Here is a 13356-nt window from a genome sequence, read left to right as displayed (position 1 = left end):
GCCCTCGATCAAAACAACAGATGTACATGCTTGTGAGAGTCTCACCTCATATTGATGTGTAGCCCAAACTGTTCGGACGGAAGTAGGCAGGTCAGCTGGACTGACTTCAGAAGAGTCCAAAGACGCTTGTGGGGGTCACAGAGAGAAATGGAGAACACCATCGTGGTCGAGTTTCATCTTTCCATAGAGGGGTCATAATAGTTTGTAGGCCAAACCGATTTTCCGGCTGTCTCATCATCTGACAAACACAGCACTAGCTCTGTCACAGAAGTGCAAAAAAAAACATATCTCTATCTTAATAAACTGACATATTTTTATAGGGATGTTTGTATTATGCTAATTTGATTTCCACAGGGGCAGACATTGACCTTAGTGGGCTTTAAGAAGCATAGGCCATTCACTATTCACATACTGTCATACTACTAGGCCAGACAATGAGGCCAAGGTCAATTTAAAAAGAGCAAGAGAGGAAGTTACACAATCTGTTTTTTTATTTTTATTTCTACTTTGCACATTCTTCCATTGCAAATCTACCATTCCAGTGATTTACTTGCTATATTGTATTTACTTTGCCACCATGGCCTTTTTTTGCCTTTACCTCCCTCATTTGCTCACATCTTATATTGACTTGTTTATACTGTATTATTGACTGTATGTTTGTTTTACTCCATGTGTAACTCTGTGTCGTTGTATGTGTCAAACTGCTTTGCTTTATCTTGGCCAGGTCGCAATTGTAAATGAGAACTTGTTCTCAACCAGGCTACCTGGTTAAATAAAGGTGAAATAAAATAAATAAATAAAAAAAGGAGCAAAACAGAACTTTAAACATTGGGAGAAGTGGTTCTCTTTCCCCTCCTCCTCGTGTAGAAAGTCAGTCAGTCAATATGTAGGCACCTATGTCTATTCACATTTCGGATTAGAATTGTGCAACCATTTATTTAAAGTAGGCATTATGAGAAAGATGTAGGCCCTATGCAATGATGGGAATTTTCATCATTTCCATTCAACAGTTTTGACACCTCAATGATTTGACTATGTTAGGCTAATTAGATATCTAGAATTTATAGGACTATAAAAACAAATCCATTGCCACCACACTATGTGAGTGTGGCAGAGCCTGTCTAGTAGCCTACTACATCGTGTCAGTGAGTTGTCACCATGAAATAACGCTACAGGGAGAAATTCATTCCCGTGGTCAGGTCGCCACAGACCTCGCAGCTGGAACTTTAACAAGTTCCTGAAATTCTAGAGCATATTTGTCCCTGTCTCGTGCGGTCGAGCAGAGAGCACAGTCGCCCCTTTATCTGGGCGCTGGAGTTTTCAGCATTAGCGTCGTAGACATGAGTTGTTTTTTTATCTGGGCCATAATTCAACCTTTACTACATGCGCAAACATTCCAATGGTTTGCCTTCTGGCGGGAGAAGGCAGCGTGCGTCAGGCCGTGTGCGCGGCTCCATGGAAGTCAGTCTGACTCATTGAATTGTCACCGTTGAATAAAGGGATGGAGCCTACTTTTTCTTTACTTCCGCCGTTAAATTATTACACTCGGAATTTAACTGCGCCTATAAAATATAGGTTTTTAACAATGTCAGCCTGTTATATTGTTTCATCTTTTTGACACATCTCTTCCGAAAAAACGCATTTATTGAATGTGATGTCAAGCAACATGTGATAACATAAAACTACACAAGTGATAACATAACATAAAACATAAAACATTATCCCATGTGAAATTAATGTGAAATAAATGTGACAAAACGGAGATGAAAAATGCCAACATAACACAAAACTACACAACTGGAGGTCGGTGGCAACTTAATTGGGGATGACAGCTCGTGCTAATGGCTGGAACGGGTAAGGGCATCAAACACATGGTTTCCGTGAATTTAGACTCAACCTCACTTGGGATTTGAACTCACAACTTGTTGGTCAGTAGCTACCTAAAGTTCCTGTTGCACTACCAGATATCAAATTAAATCCAATTTTATTCGTCACGTGTCAAATACAACAGTTAAATGCTTACTTACAAGCTCTTAACCAACAATGCTTTAAGAAGTTAAGAAGAAAATGTGTCATGTAAAGAAATAGACGTAGAAGTAGAAAAATAGAAAATAATGTAACAAATAATTAAAGAGCAGCAGTAAAATAACAATTATGAGGCTACAGGGAATATCAGTACAGAGTCAATGTGGAGGCTATATACAGGGAATACCAGTACAGAGTCAATGTGGAGGCTATATACAGGGGGTCCCAGTACAGAGTCAATGTGGAGGCTATATACAGGGAATACCAGTACAGAGTCAATGTGGAGGCTATATACAGGGAATACCAGTACAGAGTCAATGTGGAGGCTATATACAGGGAATACCAGTACAGAGTCAATGTGGAGGCTATATACAGGGAATACCAGTACAGAGTCAATGTGGAGGCTATATACAGGGGGTGCCAGTACAGAGTCAATGTGGAGGCTATATACAGGGGGTACCAGTACAGAGTCAATGTGGAGGCTATATACAGGGGGTACCAGTACAGAGTCAATGTGGAGGCTATATACAGGGAATACCAGTACAGAGTCAATGTGGAGGCTATGTACAGGGGGTACCAGTACAGAGTCAATGTGGAGGCTATATACAGGGAATAGCAGTACAGAGTCAATGTGGAGGCTATATACAGGGGGTGCCAGTACAGAGTCAATGTGGAGGCTATATACAGGGGGTACCAGTACAGAGTCAATGTGGAGGCTATATACAGGGGGTGCCAGTACAGAGTCAATGTGGAGGCTATATACAGGGGGTGCCAGTACAGAGTCAATGTGGAGGCTATATACAAGGGGTGCCAGTACAGAGTCAATGTGGAGGCTATATACAGGGGGTACCAGTACAGAGTCAATGTGGAGGCTATATACAGGGGGTACCGGTACAGAGGCAATGTGGAGGCTATATACAGGGTATTACGGTACAGAGTCAATGTGGAGGCTATATACAGGGAATACCAGTACAGAGTCAATGTGGAGGCTATATACAGGGGGTACCAGTATAGAGTCAATGTGGAGGCTATATACAGGGGGTACCAGTACAGAGTCAATGTGGAGGCTATATACAGGGGGTACCAGTATAGAGTCAATGTGGAGGCTATATACAGGGGGTACCAGTACAGAGTCAATGTGGAGGCTATATACAGGGAATACCAGTACAGAGTCAATGTGCGGGGGCACCGGTTAGTTGAGGTAATATGTACATGTAGGTAGAATTAAAGTGACTATGCATAGATAATAAACAGAGAGTAGCAACAGCAGAAAAGAGGGGTCTGGGTAGCCCTTTGATTAGCTGTTCAGGAGTGTTATGGCTTGGGGAGAGAAGCTGTTAAGAAGTCTTCTGGACCTAGACTCTAGCACTCTGGTACCGCTTGCCGTGCTGTAGCAGAGACAAAAGTCTATGACTAGGATGGCTGACGTCTTTGACAATTTTTAGGGCCTTCCTCTGACACCGCCTGGTATATAGGTCCTAGATGGCAGCAAGCTTGGCCCCAGTGATAAAATCAAATCAAATCAAATTTTATTTGTCACATACACATGGTTAGCAGATGTTAATGCGAGTGTAGCGAAATGCTTGTGCTTCTAGTTCCGACAATGCAGTAATAACCAACAAGTAATCTAACTAACAATTCCAAAACTACTGTCTTACACTTGTGTGTATAATGGGATAAAGAATATGTACATAAAGATATATGAATGAGTGATGGTAAAGAGCAGCATAGGCAAGATACAGTAGATGGTATCGAGTACAGTATATACATATGAGATGAGTATGTAAACAAAGTGGCATAGTTAAAATGGCTAGTGATACATGTATTACATAAAGATGCAGTAGATGATATAGTGTACAGTATATACGTATACATATGAGATGAATAATGTAGGGTATGTAAACATTATATTAGGTAGCATTGTTTGAAGTGTCTAGTGATATATTTGACATCATTTCCCATCAATTCCCATTATTAAAGTGGCTGGAGTTGAGTCAGTGTGTTGGCAGCAGCCACTCAATGTTAGTGGTGGCTGTATAACAGCCTGATGGCCTTGAGATAGAAGCTGTTTTTCAGTCTCTCGGTCCCAACTTCGATGCACCTGTACTGACCTCGCCTTCTGGATGATAGCGGGGTGAACAGTAGTGCTTTGCGGTCTGAGGTCGAGCAGTTGCCACATCAGGCAGTGATGCAACCAGCCAGGATGCTCTCACTGGTGCAGTTGTAGAACCTTTTGAGGATTATGCCAAATATTTTCAGTCTCCTGAGGGGGAATAGGCTTTGTCGTGCCCTCTGTCTTGGTGTGTTTGGACCGAGATAGTTTGTTGGTGACACCAAGAAACTTGAAGTTCTCAACCCGCTCCACTGCAGCCCCATTGATGAGAATGTGCGTTTGCTCGGGCCTCCTTTTCCTGTAATCCACAATCATCTCCTTTGTCTTGATCACGATGAGGTAGAGATTGTTATTCTGCCACCACACGGCCAGGTCTCTGACCTCCTCCCTATAGGCATCTCATCGTTGTTGGTGATCAGGCCTACTGTTGTCTCATCGGCAAACTCGATGATGGTGTTGGAGTCGTGCCTGACCATACAGTCATGAGTGAACAGGGAGTACAGGAGTGGACTGAGCATGCACCCCTGAAGGGCCCCCGTGTTGAGTGTCAGCATGGCGGATGTGTTGTTACCCACCCTTACCACCTGGGGGTTGTCTCTTTAGACGGAATGGAGATTGGCAAGAATCCATTTCTGCACTTTGCCTAAATTTGCAGTAAAAATAAAGTAAATATTTTCAACAACTTGGTGTTATTCCCATTTAATGACAGTGTGCTGCTCTATTCTGATTTCAACTACTGTACAATCTTGTACTGTGACCACAAATAGGACTTAAATGGGAGTTAGAGCACCAGATCAGTGACCGTGAAAAAGAAATGGCCACAGACTAGCAGTGCTCAAGAACACATGATTTAAAGTATACATTCATTCTTTGAAGATTTGAACGTGCAGCCTCTTGTTTGGGAATGCATTGGACAACTTTTGATTTGATTTTTGGTTGCTTTTAGCCATGTACAGAACTATATTCTTGCCAATAACTCTGTGGCCATATCTTTTTCACGCTCACAGATCTGGTGGTACATTTTAAAGTGCAGTAATGATTGTACCTAATGTGGATTAAGTCAAGGGGCATTTCTGAAGGCACTTTATGCTTAAAGCAAGATTTGATCAGATTCATTCTAGCGGACACCCGCATAGCTGTTGTTTTGGCAGTGTCAGAGGTGGAACTGCGTTAGAGCTGTCAAATCCACAAGTGTCTCTGGCATTATACCTGAAGCTGAAATTGCCTTTGGCTGCACGGAGTTAAGAGAAATCCCATGCAGCCTCATTTATAAATTGGAACACTGGAATGTGATATGTAATCTACACCTCAATAAGAATGATAGAAATCCACATTCTTTTCTTTAACGAATTTCAATTCGAGTGTCATTATTTCCATATAGCCTACACTTTCTTGTTCTGAACTTCTAACGCCAATAGGAACGGTGTGACTTTGTGACCATGTCAAGCACTGCTACTGTTAAAGTTGGTTTTGTCAGATAATCTCACAATTATTGTTTTGATTCAGGGCAACTTTTAGCAAAGTGCAGAAATGTATTGTTGCCATTAAATCTGTGGACGATCTCTGTCATAACCACAGACCTGGTGGTGTAGCAGGACATTCAGGTGACTGTCACCTAAGAGGTTGTGAGTTCAGGTGTGGTTGTGTCCCAAGTGTGCTAAATGATGTTGAGGTCAATTCAGTTGGTCAATAATGCTAGAGGGCACTATTTTCACGCCCTCTTATGGATAGGGGAGACGCTAGCGTCTCAACTGGCCAATTGCTGGGGGAAATGCAGAGCGCCAGATTCAAATAAAATGCTATAAAATTCAAACTTTCATTAAATCACACATGTAAGATACTCAATTAAAGCTACACTCGTTGTGAATCCAGCCAACATGTCAGATTTTAGAAATGCTTATTTCAACCCTGCAGGCGCTACACAAAACGCTGAAATAAAATATAAATCATGCCTTACCTTTGATGAGCTTCTTTTGTTGGCACTCCAATATGTCCCATAAACATCACAATTGGTCATTTTGTTTGATTAATTCCGTCCATATATATCGAAAATGTCCATTTATAAAGCGCGTTGGATCCAGAAAAAAAAACAGCTTACAAAAACGCAACATCACTACAAAATATTTCAAAAGTTCCCTATAAACTTTGCCAAAATATTTCAAACTACTTTTGCAATACAATATTAGGTATTTTTAAACATTAATAATCGATCAAATTGTAGACGGGGCAATCTGTATTCAATACAGGAAAGGAAAGAAACCAGCACTGCTTTTCACGTCTTGCTCAACTCACAAAAGTGGCCCCAGTTCCGAGTTGGCCTACTTCTTCATATCACAAAGGAATAACCTCAACCATATTCCAAAGACTGGCGACATCCAGTGGAAGCGGTAGGAACTGAAATAGGTTCTTATTAAATATCCAACGGCAAAGACAATATAGGGAACAGAAAGGGGGGAAAAACATTCTGAACAGTTAGTCCTCGGGGTTTTGCCTGCTACATAAGTTCTGTTATACTAACAGACATGATTCAAACAGTTATAGAAACGTCAGAGTGTTTTCTATCCAAATCTATGAATGATATGTATATCTTATATTGTTGGCATGAGTAGCAGGAAATTGAAATTGGGCACGCTATTTATCCAAAAGTGAAAATTCTGCCTCCTAGCTTTAAGAGCTTTTAATCTACCAATTTCACAACAACTACCTTATACAAACTTGTGAAATCATGTGAAAACTGTTTTTGGAACACTCACATGTGACATTTCACATGTGAGTATGTGTTTTTGAAACACTTCACATGTGATTCACATTTTCAAATGTGCAATTCCATGTACTATCACGGTTCAGTAAAAACAAGACCCCTCCTGGGATTTGAACTCACAACCTCTGGATCTGAGGTATGCTGTGGTGTTGCGCAGGCAGCTGTTTGTTCAGCTGCAATTGTTAATAACCCATCCATAACCTCCAAACTAGGCCTATATGTGATAAAGTGAATATCTGAGGCCTGCACTGACGCTAACCTGCAAATATAGAGAATGTCTTGTAGTCTACAGTCAGAGATTGCGGAATATTTTTTTTCACAGGGGATGCAGGATTTTCTTGTTGTCTGATATAGATATATTTCTGCTTTTAATATCCGACATTTAGGTAAGCTATTTGTTTAACTTTTATTTAATTAGATACATGCAGCGTCTCTTCTGTCATTATATGTTGCCCAGAATATTGTAATAAATTGATAGAATTAATTCTTCAATCTAGCTGACATCGGTAAAGTTCTCTGTCATCTTTGGTTCTTCGTGGAGCAAAAACGTTTAGGTTTTGGCAGTGGCGACCTGTCATTCAGGCCAAAATTCAGGTGTTTCAGCCTAGCTCTTTGCTTTCTGTAATGGTGGAGCAGCCAGTGGGAAATATGGAGAATAGGGGTTGGTAATGTTCTCTCGTTGCGCCATGATTGGCTCAGTGTTCTGTCACTCATTGGGACACTACATCACCGCAAAATCTACGGGGAGAGCTAAAAAAAATCTAAGGACCCTTGGGTACTGTCATAGAGTTACATTAGAAGTTCTCATCCAAGAAGGCTCAAAGTCATTGGCTACAGGTAAAATGATGTCATATCACGTTATATGTACTGTAGCTTTGATTGGACTCATACTTTCAAAATCTTAGCTAAACAAGCAGTCATCCTCATGAATCAAGTTGATAATCTTCTGGCAAATCCTTTTCAATCCTTGTCATGATGAAGAGAAATTATAGATAAAACGTATTGGTGCTCATCGGCCATTGGACAAAAACATGACACAAAAAGTTGCAAATTGTAAATTCAACAATGAGTGGTTTGGAAGGAATCAGTGGCTAACTGCAAGCATTGCAAAAGCAATCACTTGCCTGCTATTCAGTGGAGTGGGTGTGTGGTCCAAGTCTGGGTTTAAGGGTCTCTTTTCCAAGCTTGAAAGGATCCACATTCACATGCAACAGACTTAAGTGATTTTAAGACAATTGCAAACTCTGAGACAAAAGAGCTCCAAATGGGAAAATACATTTTACACGGTCATCCAACTCAGAATTCCAGGTCGGGAACTCAAACCTCTTTCTAGAGCTCCGACCTGAAGATCACTAACGTAATGATTCAACCTTGTTTTTTTCCATATTTCCCAGTTGTCTTGAAAGCACCATACATCCAGAGAATGGCAGACTTTGATGATAGGGAGATGTGTATACTGTAACTAAGAAAGTCAAACTAAGTGTATGTTGTGTGGTAAGCTGTTAGTAGCCCATGTGCCTCACCCTCACCCTGGTCCCGTTCCCCCTCACAACGTAGCCTTCTATTCTTACTTGGTGGTGCACATGTAGCCTATAGCCTGTTCTAGAAAAATGTCATCATCAAATATTGTCGGAGCTTTCATTGTCTGCTTATATGCCCCCTTTATTTATCTTACGGTTCTGACTTGGTGTACAGGAAGAAAACTGTAAGAACGGCCCATATTCTGAATTCTGTCGCTGAACATTTCAAAAGTGCTGGACAAATATTTAAAGCTATGTCAGTCCTAGCTCTCTCATTAATGTCTTAAAATTACGGATTGCCTCTTATCTGCGCTCATCGTTCCCTTATGCCATAGTTTGTACATCTCAATTGTCAGTAGAAACCACATTTGTTTAAGCAAGTCAGCCATGTTTTTTTAAGGCAGGATATGAGGCTGAATTAACTGTTTACTCCACAAAGATGTACAAGCTACAATCACCACTGGGTACCGGGGATAAAATGAAATAACTGAAAAAGAACTTGAAAGACGTTCTGTACAAATTTCCAAAATACATCAGTTTGGCCGGTTGTCAGGAAATAGAAATCTGTAAAAACGACCCAACATGGTTCTGATAAGATTTCAGTTCGGCATTGGATGCATATTTTATGTGGTTGAAGTAATATAAGCTTTTATGATTCTGATAAAGCCAGCAACTCTACAGACGGTATTTAACTGCACATTCACATTCTCTCAAGATGCTGAATGAAAGAAATCATATTTCTCCACTCCTTTAGTCTACATTCGGGGTACATCTATCATTTTACTGCAAGAAAGGCTTTATTCGGCAGGAGTTAATGTCAAGGCTATGTAAGAGGTTCTATACCTACAGTTAATATCAAGACTATGTATAGAGGTTATATACCTACAGATAATATCAAGGCTATGTATAGAGGTTATAGACCTACAGTTAATGTCAAGGCTATGTATAGAGGTTATAGACCTACAGTTAATATCAAGACTATGTATAGAGGTTATAGACCTACAGATAATATCAAGACTATGTATAGAGGTTATAGACCTACAGTTAATATCAAGACTATGTATAGAGGTTATAGACCTACAGATAATATCAAGGCTATGTATAGAGGTTATAGACCTACAGATAGTATGAATACTATGTATTGAGGTTATAGACCTACAGTTAGTATGAATACTATGTATTGAGGTTATAGACCTACAGTTAATATCAAGGCTATGTATAGAGGCTATAGACCTACAGTTAATATCAAGGCTATGTATAGAGGTTATAGACCTACAGTTAATATCAAGGCTATGTACAGAGGTTATAGACCTACAGTTAATATCAAGGCTATGTATAGAGGTTATAGACCTACAGTTAATATCAAGACTATGTATAGAGGTTATAGACCTACAGTTAATATCAAGGCTATGTATTGAGGTTATAGACCTACAGTTAATATCAAGGCTTTGTATAGAGGTTATAGACCTACAGATAATATCAAGGCTATGTATAGAGGTTATAGACCTACAGTTAGTATGAAGACTATGTATTGAGGTTATAGACCTACAGTTAATATCAAGGCTATGTATAGAGGTTATAGACCTACAGTTAATATCAAGACTATGTATAGAGGTTATAGACCTACAGTTAATATCAAGGCTATGTATAGAGGTTATAGACCTACAGTTAATATCAAGGCTATGTATAGAGGTTATAGACCTACAGTTAATATCAAGGCTATGTATAGAGGTTATAGACCTACAGTTAATATCAAGGCTATGTATAGAGGTTATAGACCTACAGTTAATATCAAGGCTATGTATAGAGGTTATAGACCTACAGATAATATCAAGACTATGTATAGAGGTTATAGACCTACAGTTAGAATGAATACTATGTATAGAGGTTATAGACCTACAGATAATATCAAGACTATGTATAGAGGTTATAGACCTACAGTCAGCATCCAGATGTCAGTTTCCATTTAACCCATCTAAACAGTAGGCTACAGTTCCCTTGCCATTCCCTAGGCCTATTTGAAGCCCCCCCATATTATTCTGTTTTAATGTTCCTCCTGAATCTCTATGATACATATAATAGTTTTTATTTAGTGTATTTGTCTTTAAACAAAGCTGGAATGCACTCAGTCTGAAGTGTATAAATACTCTGGTGAAATCAGTCACCAACATGGGTATGGTGGTGTAACAGAAAGATTGGAATCCTTTGAATCAAGAGGCTTTGTGTTCAAATCTCAGGTAAGGACATTACATTTATATATAAACATACACGATGTAGTAATGTATGTCAAACATTTAAGTTGAAAACTATGTTAAAAGCATACAACAAATTTTTGTTTGCAGGGCATCACCTGTGAAATCTCATTATTAATTAATTATTATGTGAAACATGCGAATTGTTAAAAAAAAACATCGTTTCACAGGACTTCATATGTGAAAATCCACATCAGCACTTGTGAAATAATGTGCGTTTTCCTTAAAGGGATGTTTTTGTCAATTAAACTCTTTGTCCACTTTGTGTCCGGGACAAAAATAATGAGAAAAAAAAATCAATAAAGGCGTCCATGTCAAATGAAAAGGTTATATAATATTGGTAATGAAAATAATAAATAATATTGGTAATGAAAAGGAGGACTTTGCTCACTCTCACCCGTCCTGGATGAGTCTAAGCACACGTTGAGAGCATCTAACTGGAGAGAGAGATATAAAATAAACATTGCTGTGGCACCAGCCATCATTTAAAAAAATCTCTTGCAGTTTGTCTGTCTAGAAGAGACGGCTTTCGGCACCTCAGCTGTTGAACTTGAACTGTTCCTTGATTTACGACACCGCTGGTATTCAATGTATGAGATGAATCAGACAGCTAAGACAATTACGTGTTATTGCACTAGAATATAATATGCCCGGTTTGGGTGCATCAGTCATATTTATTTTTATTAGGAAAACGCATCAATTAAGTTTGTAACGATACATTTGGAGAGATATGGGCTATAGGCTTACTCATGTCTGCGTTTTGCTGGTGGTGGGGAGGGAGGATGACATCACCGCGCACATGGATATATCGTCTGAGCCAGGCGGGGCTCAGTTTGGTGTCCGGCAACGGCCAGTGCATCATCTAGCCCTAGACAACATGCGGACACCCAGAAACCAACAGGACCCAACTCTAAGACTAGTGAGAAACCAGGACCTGACACACTTTACGCACGGGAAAGCCCAGTGGAAATGCAGCCAGGGCGAATCATGCTACTGACACCGCTGGGTCTGGTTTCACGTTTTCGTTGAAAGTGCTTTGAATGTGCGTTTTTGTTGTTGTTGCCTCGTTAAAACAGTGAAGGGCTACGTTCTATCCATTCAGACGCGTGTCATGGACTCTAAAGTTACGCATCGAAACTCTCCACTGGCTCAGGGCATCAACTTTCCTCTCTCAGACTGCAATCACCGGTTGCTATGGTGACTAAATTCCAGCCAGCTGAAACTTTTTGAGGCATGTTTTTTTGCGGAGTTTGAGAAACAGATCACCGGTTGGAGCGCGTGCGTGACGACGGGCGCTGGACTACGGGGTGCCACGGGACTCCTCACGCACTCTCTCACATATACACCGACCCCCGGGGGAAAACGGAGATCGTTTCTACCGTACAAGGATTCTACTTTTTATATTGTACTCTATATCACTTGGAACTATTGTTACCAGATAGAGATATGGATAACTCGTACTGTTTCCTGGCCATGTCCATGCTGGTTCTGTCCCTCGGGTTTAGGATAGAGGAGGGCATGTGCCAACACTACTACCTCCTCCGTCCCATCCCCAGCGACACTCTCCCTATAGTGGAGCTCAAAGAGGACCCAGACCCTGTCCTGGATCCGAAAGAACGGGACCTGAACGAGACCGAACTAAGATCCAACTTGGGTAGTCACTTCGACCCCCACTTCATGTCCATCACCCCGCCAGAGGACAAGTACTCGGGCAACGAGGACCTGGGCGACTCGGAGATACGTCAGAAGCCATCCGTCGCGATGCCCAAAGAGATCAAAGCCATTGAGTTTGAGATCCAGCAAGGCAAGAAGCACAAGCCCAGTAAAAAACTCAGAAGAAGGCTGCAACTGTGGCTGTGGTCTTACACCTTCTGTCCAGTTGTTTATACATGGAACGACCTCGGGAACAGATTCTGGCCGCGCTACGTGAAGGTGGGGAGCTGCTACACTAAGCGTTCTTGTTCGGTCCCTGAAGGGATGCTTTGCAAACCTGCCAAATCGGCCCATTTTACGATCTTAAGATGGAGGTGCCTGCAGAGAAAAGGAGGTCTGAAATGCGCTTGGATACCAGTTCAGTACCCCATTATATCTGAGTGCAAATGCTCCTGCTCGAACTGAAATAAACTGAAATGATTTTTTTTGTTATTATTATTTCTTTAAAAAAAATCATAGTTCCATGATTGTTTTTTATATGCACTGCCAAGTGTAAGAATGTATATTTTATGTGTATGTGGCGCCATTTAATTTTATGATGACACACTTTGTAGAAAGGTCAGTATTATTATTACAATATAACCAGCATCTACTGTATTTGTTGAACATATCTTGAATGCGATGTATCTTTATATTTATATTGAAGAAGAGCACTTCGCATTGCGAACCATTAAAATACTGTTATTGAAGGACTTAACAGCTATTTTCCATTGTTTGGGAAGAACAAATAAATACGTGGTTTTATTGACCTCTGATATGGCAAAATTAGCCCAAATGTAAATTGAGCTTGTGAAACTGGATAAAGGGAAAGTTGGTGGGTAAGTAATGTAAAATGACAGTACCTGCCAACCTATTTATGCTTTATGTTTCATGTAGCCACAGTTCAAATAAACCCACACAGATGACACTTGGGAAGGACTTTTTGTTTTGTTACAACTTTTGTTGGTTTACATCTCCTTTGTCCTCAAATTG

At 40.4% G+C, this 13356-nt stretch overlaps 1 protein-coding gene across 1 annotated transcript; it reads left to right on the top strand.

Annotated features, from left to right (window-relative positions):
• Positions 1-11519: 11519 nt before the first annotated feature.
• On the top strand, positions 11520-13288 carry LOC135523405 (noggin-3-like). Its single transcript, XM_064950054.1, has one exon. The coding sequence runs from the start codon at positions 12118-12120 to the stop codon at positions 12787-12789; it is 672 nt and encodes a 223-aa protein (XP_064806126.1). The 5' UTR covers positions 11520-12117; the 3' UTR covers positions 12790-13288.
• Positions 13289-13356: the final 68 nt, after the last annotated feature.

This window comes from Oncorhynchus masou, chromosome 31 (genome assembly GCF_036934945.1).
Source record: "Oncorhynchus masou masou isolate Uvic2021 chromosome 31, UVic_Omas_1.1, whole genome shotgun sequence".
NCBI classification, from domain to species: Eukaryota; Metazoa; Chordata; class Actinopteri; order Salmoniformes; family Salmonidae; genus Oncorhynchus; species Oncorhynchus masou.
This window is presented reverse-complemented; position numbering and strand designations above follow the sequence as displayed.